Here is a 17,081-nt window from a genome sequence, read left to right as displayed (position 1 = left end):
TAAAGTACCCCCAGAGGGGCGCTAACCATTACCCCTCCAACACCCCCCTCCAGAAAACTTCTGCTGCCCTACCTCTGTCTCTCTCTCTTTCTGGCGCCATGTTCTTAACCACTGGCTCGCCCGCCTTTTCTCTATTTTTCCATCTCTCTCTCTCTCTCTCTCTCTCTCTTTCTCTCTCTTTCTCTCTCTCTCTCTCTCTCTTTCTCTCTCTCTCTCTCTCTTTCTCTCTCTCTCTCTCTCTCTCTCTCTCTCTCTCTCTTTCTCTCTCTCTCTCTCTCTCTCTCTCTTTCTCTTAATTTCTCTATTCGATCTGTCTTTATGGCTCCATCCATCAAAGCTCAGTGGCGTATTTATGATCAGAGTGTGTCTGTACGGTTTGCGCCTGTTGTGTCGTAGTTGCTCGGTTACAGCGTCGCTGTAAAGGTGTTAGAACTGAAGGTGAATCTGTTTGTTATTGTTTGATCTTTTATCTTTCTTCTCTTTCTTCTCTCTCTTTAATCTCTCCGTCCTTCTCCTCCACTTCACCTCATACCTCTCTCTGCTGCCCCCGTCCCGACATTTCACCTGTCTTTCAACAGCAAGCCCCCCCCCCCCCCCAGCACCCCCCCCCAAAACACCCCCTGGCCTTGCTCTCTTTGTCTCCCTCACACACACACACACACTCCACAGTGACACACAGCAGGGAGCATAGCTGCACAGTTTCAGCCAGCTCCGCTCTCTCCACACCTTGAGGCAATTACACCCCCCCGTCCCATATGAAACCTCCCTCACACACACACACACACACACACACACACACACACACACACACACAGACTAAGCACGAGGGCCGCAAAAAGAATCACAGGAACGAAGGAACACAAAGTAAAACGGCTGACCCGCTCTCTCTCTCTCTCTCTCTCTCTCTCTCTCTCTCTCTCTCTCTGTCTCTCTCTCTCTCTCTCTCTCTCTCACTGTGTGTTGGTGTCACTCGCTTATCCACATTCCTGCTGTTCTCAGGGTTCTGCAGTCAGAGCCTCAGGTTCTCCAGTGTAGAGTGTGGAGTGTTGGAGTCACAGGCTGCCGAAACAAAACCGGCTCTGTTCAAACACCCACCCCCTTAACAACCCCCCCCCCCAACACCACCCTGGGGCCCGGCCCCGAATAAACCCAGTCCAGAAGTGCCGCAGTTACAGCAGACCTGCCTCAAGACTAGACTTGGACTCACGACTTAAATCAGACGGACACTTAAATGACTCATGACTCAAATGAGAGTCCTACTTAAATGGCTTTAGACTCGACTCAGACTCGACTCAGAGTCCAAAATCATACTTGATTGACTCATCATTCAAAATACACTCACATTCAAATGGCTTGAGACTCGACTGACGTTCAAATGACTCAGACTTGACACACAGCGATCACAGCCAGTGTTTATTTGTTTGTTTGTGTTTATTAAACTCTTACAGATTATTTATAGAAGCCATTGTTCACAGAACTGCACTGTGATCTAACCGTAGCTGTAAAGTCATCTGCAGTGTGTGTGTGTGTGTGTGTGTGTGTGTGTGTGTCATGTCCTGGTCATGAATTGTAACCTGAACTTGAATGGGGGTGGAATGGGTTTCCTTACCGCCGCTCGGGTTAAGCATGTGCATATATATGTGTGCCCCAACACACACACACACACACACACTCACACCATTACAGAAATCCAGAGACTCAATAAAACATACAATTGCATTCATTTTTCATCCATTTAGTGTGTTTCCGCAGCCGACCGAGCTGCACTCCTGTTACACTTCACCTCTCTAATGCAAACCCCTCAACCAGCACTGAAAATAAACACATTTGGGAATTCTACCTCCGACAGACTCAGAACAGACTCCAAACAGACTCCAAGCAGACTCAGACAGACTCCAAACAGACTCAGACAGACTCCAAACAGACTCCAAATAGACTCAGACAGACTCCAAACAGACTCCAAATAGACTCAGACAGACTCCAAACAGACTCCAAATAGACTCAGACAGACTCCAAAGAGACTCCAAATAGACTCCAAACAGACTCCAAATAGACTCCAAATAGACTCAGACAGACTCCAAATAGACTCCAAACAGACTCAGACAGACTCCAAATAGACTCCAAATAGACTCAGACAGACTCCAAACAGACTCCAAATAGACTCCGACAGACTCCAAAGAGACTCCAAATAGACTCCAAACAGACTCCAAACAGACTCAGACAGACTCCAAATAGACTCCAAATAGACTCAGACAGACTCCAAACAGACTCCAAATAGACTCCAAACAGACTCCAAATAGACTCCAAATAGACTCAGACAGACTCCAAATAGACTCCAAACAGACTCAGACAGACTCCAAATAGACTCCAAATAGACTCAGACAGACTCCAAAGAGACTCCAAATAGACTCCAAACAGACTCCAAATAGACTCCAAACAGACTCAGACAGACTGCAAAGAGACTCCAAATAGACTCAGACAGACTCCAAAGAGACTCCAAACAGACTCAGACAGACTCCAAATAGACTCAGACAGACTCCAAACAGACTCCAAATAGACTCAGACATACTCCAAAGAGACTCCAAACAGACTCAGACAGACTCCAAAGAGACTCCAAACAGACTCAGACAGACTCCAAACAGACTCCAAACAGACTCCAAATAGACTCAGACGGACTCCAAACAGACTCAGATCAGACTCCAAGCAGACTCAGACAGACTCCAAACAGACTCAGACAGACTCCAAAGACACTCCAAATAGACTCAGACAGACTCCAAACAGACTCCAAATAGACTCAGACAGACTCCAAACAGACTCCAAATAGTCTCAGACAGACTCCAAAGAGACTCCAAACAGACTCAGACAGATGAATGAATGATCATAGTCAGCTTTGAATCATTCAAACACAAAAAAAGCATCTGTGATTGGCCAGGATGCTCACTGTGCTGATTGGTTAGAGGCTTGATTGGTTGGAAGTTAAATTATAAATGTAAACCAGAAAAGTACATTTTCTGAAGGAAACTTCCTGCTAGGCTGTTGCTACATGGTTGCCTTGGTATTTCAGGTCATTGCTAAGGGGTTGTTAGGTTGTTGCTATGCTATCCCAGGTGATACAGTGCTATAATGTCTGTACATGGATGCTAGACAGGGTGCTACAGTGTTGCAATGCTCTTGCTATGGTATTTCAGGCAGTGTCTATGGTGTTATTTAGTGGTTGCTAGCCTGTTGGTAGGTGGTTTCTGGGCAGTTGCTATGGTCTCCCAGGTATCCCAGCTTCCATATATACACACTGTAGCACGGTTTAGTATATACACTAGTAATTACAACCATAAAGGCAGTGATTGCACTTGAAGACTATTAGAACTGCACATAAGAAACTGGATGACCAGTCTTTGTACAGCCCAGTGCTGAACTGGACTCCCCATAGCATCACTCTCAGGTTGAAGAAGTTCATCCAGGTGAGACTGAAGGACAGGGAGAGCTTTCTGTTCCAGGTATCAGGAGAAAAACAAATAATAATAAAAAAAAACAACATTTGGCATACGGAAGCGTTCGGCTTAAGCTTTTATGTGTCCATGTTGAACATGAACCCGCCTCAGATGACCGAACAAAGTGGTCTTTCATACACTTCGTGCTCTATAGCTGAAGTGCATTGTGCTGAGCTCTGAGAACGGGCTGTGCTTCAGCGCTTTTAGAGCGGCCTGGCAAACACAGTCTCAATATTTAAGGTGGAGCGGGTCATTGTTGTGCCCCTGAGCGAGAACGCTTACCCTCAATTGCTTCTGTGCAAATACAGTCAAACAGAACAAACACACTGACGGCGCACAGGAGGAAGTTTGTTTTTAACCTATTAAAACTATGCAAATCTTAAAGGAAGTGAGGCTGCATTCATTCATGTGTGAGAAAAAATTATAAAGATAAAAATATACTTTAACAGAACTTCTACTCTCCAATCTCCCAAATAAGGGTCTTCATTTAATGCTAGGTAGCCCCTAATATATATAACTTTAATATAAGTACTGTTTGTATATATATATATATATATATATATATATATATATATATATATATATAAATACACAGTATTTATGAGGTATATCTCCATATGTGGGCAGTAAGGGTGTATGTGCTCAGTAAAAGGCTGCTAGGCTGTTGCTATGTGCTTGCCATGGAATACCAGGTGTTTTAATGGCGTCGCTAGCTGGTTGATATGGTATTGCAGATGATCACTATGACGTTGCTAAGCGTTGTACCACAGTGTTGCAAGAACATCACAATGGAATTTCAGGCAGTTCTTATGGTGTTGCTTAGTGGTTACTAGTGTACTGGTAGGTGGTTGTTATGGTATCCCAGGTTGTTGCTATGGTGTCTTCCAATGAAAATCTTCTTATCTGGTCAGTAAGTGTTTATTAGCTCAGTAAAACACTGATATCAGAATAATCACTAATAATAACACTCCTACAGAAAGTGGAGGTGGTTCTCCATCACTGTGTTCATCATTAGAACATCTCCTAAGTTCTCCTCATGGAGTCTAGTGTTACGAGAGGTTCAGTACACACCAGCACAGCTGTGTTATGTAATTTACTACAGGACAGTAAGTAGGATTAGAAGTAAGGGTTTAAACTGTATAAAGGAGTCGTCACCTGACACCAGTGAGTGAACACAATGGGACAATAAGCACAGGTGAAGTCACTCACACTGCTGCTGAACTGAGACCAACACAATAATACCTGAAGGCAACTCTCTCTCTCTCTCTATCTCTCTCTGTCTCTCTCTCTCTCTCTCTCTCTCTCTCTCTCTCTCTCTGTCTCTGTCTGTTTCTCTGTCTCTCTCTGTCTCTGTCTGTTTCTCTGTCTCTCTCTCTCTCTCTCTCTCTCTCTCTCTCTCTCTCTCTCTGTCTCTCTCTCTCTCTCTCTCTCTCTCTCTCTCTCTCTCTCTCTCTCTCTCTCTCTCTCTCTCTCTCTCTCTCTGGGCGAGAGTAAAGGGAGGAGTAGTCAGAGGGAAGAGCAGATGCTAGCTCTGATTAAATGCTGCTAATGGACTCTGTGAGTACGCTCTGACTGCCCCGCATAATGGCAACAGTGTGAGATAAAGATTCAGGAGAACAACCTCAAACAACCCCCCCCCCCAACACACACACACACACACACAACACACCAGTACATTTTAGAACACTTTATTAGGAACACTGAAACGTCAACTCATTCTTACTGTTGTATGTTACTAGTGTGTGTATAGTGAGTGTAGTTTGTGTATAGTGTGTGTGTAGTGAGTGTGTATAGTGAGTGTATAGTGTGTGTGTATAGTGAGTGGTATAGTTTGTGTATAGTGTGTGTTTAGTGTGTGTATAGTATATGTATTGTGTGTGTATAGTGTATGTATATTGTGTGTTTAGTGTGTGTATAGTGTGTGCATAGTTTTTGTATATAGTGTGTGTTTAGTGTGTGTATAGTGAGTGTGTATAGTTTGTGTATAGTGTGTGTATAGTGTGTATGTATAGTGTGTGTATAGTTTGTTTATAGTAAGTGTGAAGAGTGAGTGTATAGTGTGTGTATAGTGTGTATGTATAGTGTTTGTATAGTGTGTGTATAGTGTGTATGTATAGTGTTTGTATAGTGTGTGTATAGTGTGTATGTATAGTGTTTGTATAGTGTGTGTATAGTGTGTGTATAGTGTGGATGTATAGTGTTTGTATAGTGTGTGTAAAGTAAGTGTGTAGAGTGAGTGTATAGTGTAAGTATAGTGTGTATGTATAGTGTGTATGGGTAGTGTGTATGTATAGTGTGTGTATAGTGTGTATGGGTAGTGTGTATGTATAGTGAGTATATAGTGTGTGTATAGTGTGTATGTATAGTGTGTGTATAGTGTGTATGTGTAGTGTGTAGTGTGTGTAAAGTGTGTGTATAGTGTGTGTATTGTGTGACATGGTAATAATTGTGATTGAATTTGAATATTAATAATAAATCTAATAATAATCCTCTTCTTTCTGACTCTGAGTTTTTGCTGTTTCCTCTGTTTGGTTCTCTGGCCACTCACTTTCCATTTAGCAGCGACACACAACACCACCCTGTGGTTTTCACTGGAAATTCTCCTAAATGTTCCTTAAACCCATAAAACGCAGTAGGATTGGAAGCACATACACACACACACATACACACACACACACACACACACACACACACTGTGAGTCTGAATGGAAAAAGGCTGTTTTCCAGGACAAAGCAGCTCTTAAAGTGCTTTCTGCAGCACTATCACTCCATAAAAGTGTGCAAAATAAAAGCCGGGCGCGCGTTCACCCCGGCTCCCTACATTTATAAACCCATGTTTGAAAGTCAGGCGGTGGTGAACCGAAGGTCTCACATCAACAGCAGGGTTGATACACAGCAACATTCTCACTGGGACTCACATAGAGCTGCCATCTCTTTGGGAAGGTCCGCCCCGTAACGGCCGAAGAGGCTGCCATTGGCCAGGAGATCGAAGGGAGAGTGGTTTCGCATGGTGTTGAAGGCGAAGGGGTAAAACCCCGCCATGTGGCCCACAGGACGCTCCCGGTTGGTTGCCATGGTAATCACGGGATGCCCCAATATCAAAGCAGTGCTACCTGGGGGTTCCTCCCGCTAATCTTTCTTCTTGTCCTTCCACTCTCTTCCTCTGAGATTCCTTGAAGGGACTTGGAGATACCTGTCAGCTCGACCCCTTGACCTTTAGTCCATTTTAAGGGTTTTCTCCACTGGCAACAATTTCACAAGATCTCCAACAGCTTGGGTTTCTGGAAGAGAAGAAAGAGCGCAGAAAATGAAATGTTAGCTTATAATCATGGGGGTAAGCATGTTTACAGTCCCTAAACCAGCCCTATAGTTCTGTATCAATGTACGGCTAACGCTACTGAACACAGCCTCCAAAAATGATCCCATAGTTTTATATGACCTGTCCTGCTAACCAGACCTAATCCCAAGACCTAATCCCAAGATTAAATAATGATCAATATGACCCCATACATCTACACTAACTTCGCCTTAATTAAATGCTAAATAATTTCATACATTTATAACAACTGTCCTGATAATCAGATCTGAAGTCAGCCTTAATTATGTGCCAATTTCTATACAAACTCTCCCACCAGACCTAAAAAAATATTAGTTTGTACTGCTAACCAGATCTAAACATAGCTTTGTTAATCTCCAATATAATCCCGGAAATCTACACCACCTGTCCTGCTAACTAGACAATACACAGCCATTTAAATCTCCAAATTAATCCCATCATTTTATAATAACTAAACTGCTTACCAGATATTTCCTAAACAATCCCAAATAATCCCATATTCCTATTTTAACTTTCCTCCAAAGCTTTATTAATCTCCAATATAATCCCATATGTTTATTCTGACTGGACCGTAATTCACAACCCCCCTTGTTTAGGGATTTACTCAATGACTTCTTGACTGCAGTGTTCAGTTCTTTGTTAAAGCTGTCACTCGGCAGCAGGACCGCCGCTCCATGTGGCCTACGCAGAACATGCTCCAGCTCCCACTCTTGCTGAGTACAGACAGTCTGAGCATTATACAGACACACTATGTGGACTAAAGTATTGGGACACCTGCTCATTCATACTGTCCAGAGAAGAAGCTTTTTCACTAGATTTTGGAAGAGCACTGCTGTGAGAATTTAATTGCATTCAGTGACAGGGATGATCACCTCCCCATTTCATCCCATCCGAAGGTACTGGATGGAGCACCATCCATCTATTATTCCAGAGATCCACACTATTGACCGAACTTCTCCTCAAAGACTAGACAAGGCATTTGCACATCAGTATCAGCAACGGGTACAACTTAAAGTAGCTGAATGCATTCATTAGAAGGGGTGTCCAGAAATATTTGGACATATAGCGTTCTGATACAGAGGATCTGAGTGTAATCCAAGGCACTAGATAGTTCTTGAGACAGCAAAACAACTCTGTTCAGAGTACCAGCCAAAAATAACCTGAAATGATTGCCTGTGAAAGGCCGCAGACCAATATCGGCCGGGTGATTTATTTTTATACCATCTTCTCCCGGCCATAAAGGTTTCCTTTGTTTCTGTCGTTTGTTTGGAGAAAAACAGATCTACGAGAAACGTCTTGGTCCCAACCGTTTGGCTTTTAAAGCGTGGAGAGATAAAATTTATTCCTGTGCTTACATTTCTCGCAGAGGAGGAGGTCGAGACAAAGAGAGTGAGCGAGAGCGAGAGAGAGAGAGAGAGAGAGAGAGAGAGAGAGAGAGAGAAGAGCAGGTTTTATATATTTTACATGACATAAAAAGGTCTATCTTTACAACATTATCTCATTAGATGGAACCCATCAAAGGAACAGCTCAGGAGAATGGCATTCGGCGCTGTCAGTGAGCATCAGTCAGCTTCAAAGAGGTCCAAAATTGAACTTCAGGGATGGTAAAAGAGTGACAAACGAAGTCCGTGTTGCTTACAAAGTACCATTAAATTAACGAAAGTGAGAGCAGGCAGCCAGATGAAAGGGAGGGAGCTGGGGGTGAGCGGGCGGGGAGGGGGGAACAGAGCGCGCCTCTTGTTTGGGGCGTTCATTTGAATGGCCTCCAAAGCCGTGAAGTGATTCCAGGCAATGCCATATGATTTAAATCAGAGGCACTCCTCAATAAAGACGCTTCTGTTCCACATCCAGCCTCCAACTGCCACATGCCCAGGGTGGAGGGCACCCACCATGGGCATGCTTAACCCCTTCCATCCCCCATTTCTCTCCTCCAGTGCAGAATGGAAAGTTCCACAACCCTTCAGTGCATCTGTTTTGAGATCATGACACATTTGAAGATTATATGTTATTTTCAATTAGGGCTTCCACAAGACTTACAACATCGTACAGCATACAGCACAGTACAGTAACTACCACATCTCCCAAATGTCAACTTTACAGGACAAGGGGAAAAAATAGTTCACTCTTAATGGAAGTTACTGTAAAATATTTTATTCCAAATCATTTTGGAGCATTTCTGTTGATCCATTCATCACGAAACTAATCATGACAATGTAAAGAACAACTGCCAGATTTACATTATAGAGAAAAGAGAATGCAGGTTTTGCATGACAGCACTGTATATAAGCAGGGTATTATAGTGCCAAGCAGGAACCTTTATAGGCTAAACAGCAGAGGGCTCATTACTGAACCCTGTGGAACTCCACATAAAAAGTTCATTTATAGCTTTTAGTGAAAGTCAATGTAAAAACATTGTATTCCAAGTCATTTTGGAGCATTTCTATTGATCCATTTATCATGACATTTGGACAAAATATAAAGAACAACTGCCAAATTCACATTATCTTTAAAAATTAAACATGCAAAAAATGGAAACATAAGGTTTTTGCATAGCAACAAAGATTTGCTCTGTTGATAGCACTGCTTCAAAGCATAATTCCCATGTAACTGAACTTATAAGGCATAGGCCCAGCTAAGATTGTCAAACTCTTTCAAAATCAGTTCCTAGAAAGATGCTTAGGATAATAAGTGTAAAATTGACACATATTAACAAGGCCATTTATTATACAGGAATAATCCTTCAAAACTGTGTTACAAACTGAGCGAATGCCTGTCACTTTAGCTTAGGGTTTGTTTTGGTTGAACAGAGAGACAATTCTCCCCTAGAACTAGCATGTTGTGTAATGGCCATACTGACCAGCTAAACCAGCAGCACAGCAGCATAAACCATTCAATCAGGCTGGTCTGAGCAGGGCATTGAGTCTTACAATTGATCCTGAAGTATTTATAAGTACATATACATTTCTGCTTGGGCGAATTGCCTGAAGCCCCAGAAATAATACAAATGCAATAAAAATCTCAGCACACCGTGTATTGAATTATTATGTATTAGATTAGCTTAGATTTATAGTCTGTACAACTCCAGCACTGACTAATTTGTTCCAAGCATCAAAAAATAGCAAGAGGCTGCATTCAATGAAAACTCATGACCTAAGTGCTATTACTCTTTTTTATAGCTGCAGTTTGTCTTCAGTGGTTGAACACACTGAATAATCCAGTGTGTGACAGTATATATCTTTGACATTAGTAATAGTACAATACTTGAGGCACCATAGCAACCCTGGTAATGCCCGGGATCAGTTACACCTTGCCCATTATGCCTATTATGATAGTTCTGTACACTGCTACAACTGACTGGTGTGCTCGCTTATTTATAGGTGTAGCAAACCCTGTCATCAAACAGCATCTGTCACGTCCCGGGACAAGTTTATTCCAAACCCGGGGTGGTCATAATATTCTGATTTGACTGTGATAGTGGCAGAGGGTGGGGGTGAACATCGTAGGATGTTATAGAGCCACTGTAGTGAAGGTGTACCGAGAATAGACTTCTCTTACATTGATGCCAGAGGGCAACAACGACTCCGGGAAGTGGTACAGAGCTATCAACGCTCCACTGTGGAGCAGCTAACCTCTATATACAGTCCATGCCATAATGTCTCGCTAGTGTCATCCAAACCAATACTGGTTATTCCCACTGTTGGGTAGGTGGTATATTCTGTGTAGATCACTAAATGCCAATGACTCACTATGCTGATGCAACTTTGAATAAAAAAATTTAGCCAATTCACTGATTCTTTTTTACTTCAACATAAACCTGACCAATGCTAAATGAAGCTCTTGCCCAGAGCTAATATTGATATGTTTTCATTTGAGTTTAATGGTTTATTTGGTCTACCAGCATGTCCAACATTTGACAAGCAAGACCAACCTGATCCCATTGGCCCACCAATATGACCAAACCCATTGACCAGCGTTGCTATTCCACCACATAGACCATTAATGACCAGCCTGGAACATTTAGTGGCAAACCAGTAACTTGAGCTGGATTCTCTTCTGATTGCATTGAGTAACAAGAGCATTAGTGAGGTCAGGATGTTGAATGATGATCACCACCCACCTCAACATCCCCAACTCCCCAACTCCTCCTATCCAAAAGTACTGCATGGAGCTCCACCACCATCATTCCAGAGAACACAGTTCTTCCACTGCTCCACAGCTCAATGCTGGGGGCTTTATACCCCTCTAGCCGACGCCTGGCATTAGGCAGCATGGAGCAAATAGGGTCATGATGTTGATCTGCTCCAGAGAGTCCTAATCTATTGGCAGTACTTCTTCTCTACAGACAGAACTTCTCTAGACAAGCTGTGTGTGTGTGTGTGTTTTTGCACATCGGTGTCAGCAGTTGGTACAGCTTAAAGTAGCTGAATGCATTCATTAGAAGAAGTGTCCACAAACATTTGGACATAGTGTAGGTCTGTTGTCCTAAAAGGGTAATGTAGGCAGTGTGGATCCTTATGAACGGTACCCCACAGTAAAGAGCTTCTGTGTTTTCTCCCAGTTTTCTTCACCTTTACTGGCCCTGGATGTGTCCACCTTCATGACCACATGTTTCAGCAGGAATGTGACGGGCAAATAGGGATTCTGGGCCGAGCTGAGACCGGCCCGTGCTTGTGATGCTTTGTGTAAGGTGAGGTTATATTTATCATGCGGTTCTGGGCGCTGACGGACGGCCTGTGGCGTGCAGGCTTCTGAGACTGGTCAGCAGGAACAGGCCACGTCTGTTTGTGTAGTTTGTTTCTGCATCAGTCCAAGCAGCCAAAAACAGACCAGAGAACACACACCCACACACACACACACACACACACACACACACCACTGCATTTTAACAGATTTGCGTCACTGACAAACTAAAAAAAGCACTAGCAGGCACACACACACACACACACACACACACATTCATTCAACACACAGAGAATACAGTCACATTCTCATTATTAGTGTCATCTGTCGGCTTTTGCCCTGCCCCCTTGGTGTGTTTGTGTCTCTCTCCGTCTGCAGCTGACTGCAGTTTGCAGCTGAGTGGATCTGCGCTCATTTGGCGGGCTAAGCTGTTCCAAATGTGAGGTCTGCAAGGAGCATCTACAGTAGATGAAGCAGATAAAGCCCCCCACCACCACCACACACACACACCCTTACATCTGCACTGGTCCACCAGTACGACCAACTTGACCAAACTAGTCAACCGATATGACCAGCTTAAGTCAAGCTAGTAGAACAGCTACACTATATGGACAAAAGTATTGGGACACCTGCTCCCACTGTTTCTTCTGAAATCAAAAAGAGCTATTAAAAGAGCTGATCCTGCTTTTGTTGGAGGAACTGTCTCTACTGTCCAGAGAAGAAGACTTTCTGCTAGATTTAGGAGGAGCATTGCTGTGAGGATTTGATTGCATTCAGCAACAAGAGCATTAGTAAGGTCAGGATGTTAGATGATGATCACCACCCACCTCATCACCCCCAACTCATCAAAATGAGATGAGCACCATCCATCGTTCCACTGCTCCACAGCTCAATGCTGGGGGGCTTTATACCCCTCTAGCCCACGCCTGGCATTATTAGGCAGCATGGAGCCAATAGGGTCATGATGTTGATCTGCTCCAGAGAGTCCTATTCTATTGGCAGGACTTCTTCTCTACAGGGACTAGACAAGCTGTGTGTGCATGTTCAAAAGCTGCAACACACAGGCAGAATATTAGCAGTAAAAGTATCCCGGGTTCTCAGTGTGAAGAGGGCCTTTGTTTGGGTTTCTGCACTCACTTTATTCTACATTTTATTCAAGATGCTTCAAACAAGGTGTTGAAATGAGACACGAAAGTGAAAAGTGCTCCAGGGGCCTGAATACCAAAGCAGTAGGTTGGGAAAAGAGAGAAATCGGAGTGATAAATGAGACAGGGGGAGGGAGGCCAGAGGAAGAAAAAGGCTAATAGTGAAACAGTCGTAATTTGGGGAGAGTAATTAATCATTAATTAGTAACACGTTGAGCGCTGAATGAGTCTACAGTGCACACGTGTTTGTCTAAACCTGGGTGAACAAGAACCTGAAGCTTATAAAACCAAAGAGGCTTTATTCCTGCCAATAAACTGCAGAAATAATGAGCCGCCATGCCAGGATGCTGGTTATACCTTTTAATGGCTCATACCAGCCTGGTGGACTAATAGACCCATGCGCACACACATACGCACACACACATTCACACGCACACACATGAGCCGACTGTGCCCTAATAGAGCTGTAAAGTACAACCTCACCTAAATGTTCATTCCCCATATGTCTGTATATGTATCTATACTCCTACAGAGCAGCCTGAACAACCCAGATACACACAGTACGCTCCTGACTGACCCACCATTACATCTACAGCACACTCCTGACTGACCCACCATCACATCTACAGTACACTCCTGACCCACCATCACATCTACAGTACACATGGGGGGGGGGGGGTTGAGTCTTAGTTACAGTAGCAGTGTGTGAAACTACCTCCACCATGTTTGGAAGCTGTACTTTAGCCTGGATAGCTCTCACTGTGAGCTGAAGCTGATCTGCTTCTGAACGGTGCTCTATTACGCCACCAAGAGGAGTTTCAAATAATACAGGAGTGAATTCTGGGACTTCTTCACATACCTTAGTTGTCAAACACACTTACCAACTTACAAACACACTTATACGCTGTCATGGTACTGAACACAGTCTTTAGTCTGGAGAAATGTCTGTCAGATTTCTTTCAGACATCACAGATGATATTGCTCCACTTCTGGCTCAACCCCATCCTGAGCTGCACAGCTCCAGGGCCTGCTCTCCAGCCTCTGCCCCTCCACAGGGTGCACACCTTTAAGGTTCTCCACAAAAGCGCCTGTGTGTCCCCGGGCTTCAAAGCTGCCTTTATGGGGTATGGGGTTGCCCACCTTTGGGAGCAGGGGCTCCAGTGGGTTTCTGTGGAGGGCTGAGACTGGGTAATACAGTCCACAGCACTGCTGCCATGATTACACACACACACACAATCATTCAAAAGTTTGGAATCACTTTACATATTAATATTAGTTATTATTGTTTTATATCATAATTAACACAATGTTCATATAACAGACCTTATGGGCATACAGTGAGACACATACAGTAAATACACACACACACACACACACACACACACTGAAAGGCCTCAGGGCTGTCGGAGGAATCAAAGACTGCTTTCGCTTTTGTTAGTGTCTTGCCTCTTTCCACATCTCCTTCGCTCTGTTTTTTTCCACTAAAACCTTCAGAAGAAACGTTCCCTTCCCAAAATCTGGAAACAACACAGAGGTCCAGATGTGAGTACGAGCACAGGCGCAACGCAATCACGCAGACTGAGCACAGAACCACTTACTGACTGCAGCGCAGGAGCTGTAAACACACTGCAGCCAAATCGAGGAACATTTCTTCATATTCTTCATATTCCCTCACATCTAGATACAGATAGATACATAGAAGGATGGATGGACAGACAGAACTGAATGGATGAAGAAATAGATAGATAGATAGAGAGAGAGATAGATAGATAGATAGATAGATAGATAGATAGATAGAGAGATGGGTGGATGGATGGACAGTGAGAGAGATGGGTGGATGGATGGACAGTGAGAGAGACGGGTGGATGGATGGACAGTGAGAGAGATGGGTGGATGGATGGACAGTGAGAGAGATGAGTGGATGGATGGACAGTGAGAGAGATGGGTGGATGGATGGACAGTGAGAGAGATGGGTGGATGGATGGACAGTAAGAGAGATGAGTGGATGGATGGACAGTGAGAGAGATGGGTGGATGGATGGACAGTGAGAGAGATGAGTGGATGGATGGACAGTGAGAGAGATGTATGCATAGATAGATAGGTGGGTAAGTGGATGGATGGATGAATGGAGAGGGGGATGGATGGATTCATTAAAAAGAGAAACGGATGGAGAGATGGGTGGATGGAAGAAAAGAGTGATGCATAGATAGATAGGTGGGTGGGTGGATGAATAGATGGATGGATATATAGACAGGTAGATCTAACCAGCATTAGCTTAGAACTCAGCACATATTAGTGGAATCTCATAGGTTAGCAGCAATTAGCATGATCAAGTTTCAACATGCAGGACCAGAACTGAAGGTTCTGTATGTTGAAGATTGCGAACTCCCAATCTGACCTATAGGGCCCGCAACCGCTAAAACGGCTAATACTGCTAATACTGCTAAACCTGCTAAAACCGCTAAAACTGCTAAAACTGCTAAACCGCTACAACCGTTTTTGTAATGACCCGTATGTTGGGCTTAAGTGCAAAACTAGAGCCAAAAACCAATTAAAGAAGTTCATTATACTAAGAGCCTCCGCCAAACACCTCCTGTTATGACCTGTAGCAGGCGTCCGGTGAGGACATCGAATCAATCCTAAAAAAGTTTTGGAGCGAGTTTGGTTTGCAGTGAGTAATAAAAGTGTGGCGAGGATTTGAACAGTTGTCCTGGGCAACATAACACGACACCTGGCAGCGGGAACAGAGCGGCGGTGTTGCAGCGACATTTATGGAAAAGAGCAAGAGATCATGAAAATGACATTATGATGACATCATTACACCACATATATGAACTCATAGGGTGGCACAGGATGGAAAACATGACCGGGAGCAGCTTTTCCACTGGAAAATTAGGGCTTCGAGACGCCAAACGCTGCCACTTCGGTGCCACGGTCACTCAGCAGACAGATTCCGAATTAGAGGAGGTTTTAAAATGCTAAAAGACGACGTAACGTAATGAAATTACTTTCATGTCTAATATTTGGTGAAGAATAGTCAGGAAACCTCTAGATATGTGCAGCACCTTGTATTTACTCAAATTTCTCTGTACTTCAGTAATTTTAACATTTTCCTAAAGGTTCTGCTTTTAACCTGCTATTTATGTCAATTTATGCTCAACCCCAAATCCATAATTGTATAGCTTCATTTAACCTGTAAAATTCAGTCTTTTGTCCTCATGTGACTACCCAGTTTCAACTCTACACAACGTCCCTCAGATGTGCTCAATCAGACTGGTCATGTTTAGTTCTTAAAATTCGCTTCTTCAGTTTAGCTCTGCAGTTACGAAGCTAATGTTGCTTACAGTCACTCAAATACACAACAAACACACAAACACACACTTCTCTAAACCAGTCACCAACTGAAGAAGCAACATTTTAACATAAACCCATGGACACTGGGGCTCTAAGTTACAGTAGCAGTGTGTGAAACTACCTCCACCATGTTTGGAAGCTGTGCTTTAGCCTGAACTTCTACACACAGACCCACTCAGTCACCAAACAGTCTGTACAACTTACAAACAGGGGTACAGTCTTTAGGGCACAGGGGAATCTGGAGAAGCATCTGCCTGACTGGTGCGAAAACTGGTAGACAGTGTTGTTATTGGAACACGAGAAGGAGACCACTAGAACCAGTTTAACTACAGGAAAAGTCCATGTTGCATTTCACCCCACAATAGTTTGTGCCCCAACCGCCTCCATTTCTCCTACACTCGAACTCCAGCAGGGGTTTGAGGCTACCTCACCAGTTGCAAGTGAGACAAGCTCGCTTTGAGCCAGGTGGGAGAACAGAGCCCCTTTGAAGTCCGCTAATGACTTCAGTTTGGCACCTCCCGGTCCAATAGGAGAGAGGCAGGCTGGGTTTGAAAGGGAGAACAGTCACTCATGCAAACATGTCTGGAAAAACATGAGCTAAGAGGGAATAATTACGTCGCTGAAATATGAGGCATAAATCAAGGTGCCTGGGGGAGGTTATGAACCTCCAACCAAAGGATGTGGTGCACTATAACACACAGATTAACACACACCCTCACACACACACACACACACACACATGCATTGCAGGCAATTTCACATGCATGCTCATGGTCTCGCCAAACAGATGGATACTAACATCTACAAACAGCTCCACACTTCACAAAAGCACCAGGGCTTTAGGTGCTGGTTTACACGACGCAGGTGTACACACACTTCTTAAAACACACGAAAACACGAATGTTACCCAACCGAGCATCTGCACACATATGAATCCAATCTTCAGAGAACTTCACCACCACGGCTTCCAAATACGAGTGAAGAACAGCACATGACTGCAGTTAATGAGCCTGAATTTCCATCTCTGATAAATTAAAACGTTTCTGTGAAACAGAATCGCGAGACTGGCGCTCCTTC

The 17,081-nt window shown here is 43.7% G+C and overlaps 1 protein-coding gene across 1 annotated transcript in view; it reads right to left on the bottom strand.

Moving 5' to 3' along the window:
* The window catches only part of LOC140543385 (retinoic acid receptor gamma-B-like), a 37,876-nt gene extending 31,313 nt beyond the window's left edge, over window positions 1-6,563 (bottom strand). The window contains exon 1 of the mRNA XM_072666510.1: window positions 6,407-6,563. Within this exon, the coding sequence (XP_072522611.1) occupies window positions 6,407-6,563 (157 nt within the window). The remainder of the gene's footprint in view (window positions 1-6,406) is intronic.
* Window positions 6,564-17,081: the final 10,518 nt, after the last annotated feature.

This window comes from Salminus brasiliensis, chromosome 21, assembly GCF_030463535.1.
Source record: "Salminus brasiliensis chromosome 21, fSalBra1.hap2, whole genome shotgun sequence".
In the NCBI taxonomy this organism is placed as follows: domain Eukaryota; kingdom Metazoa; phylum Chordata; class Actinopteri; order Characiformes; family Bryconidae; genus Salminus; species Salminus brasiliensis.
Note: the sequence above shows the minus strand (reverse complement) of the source record. Positions and strands in the feature narration are given on the sequence as shown.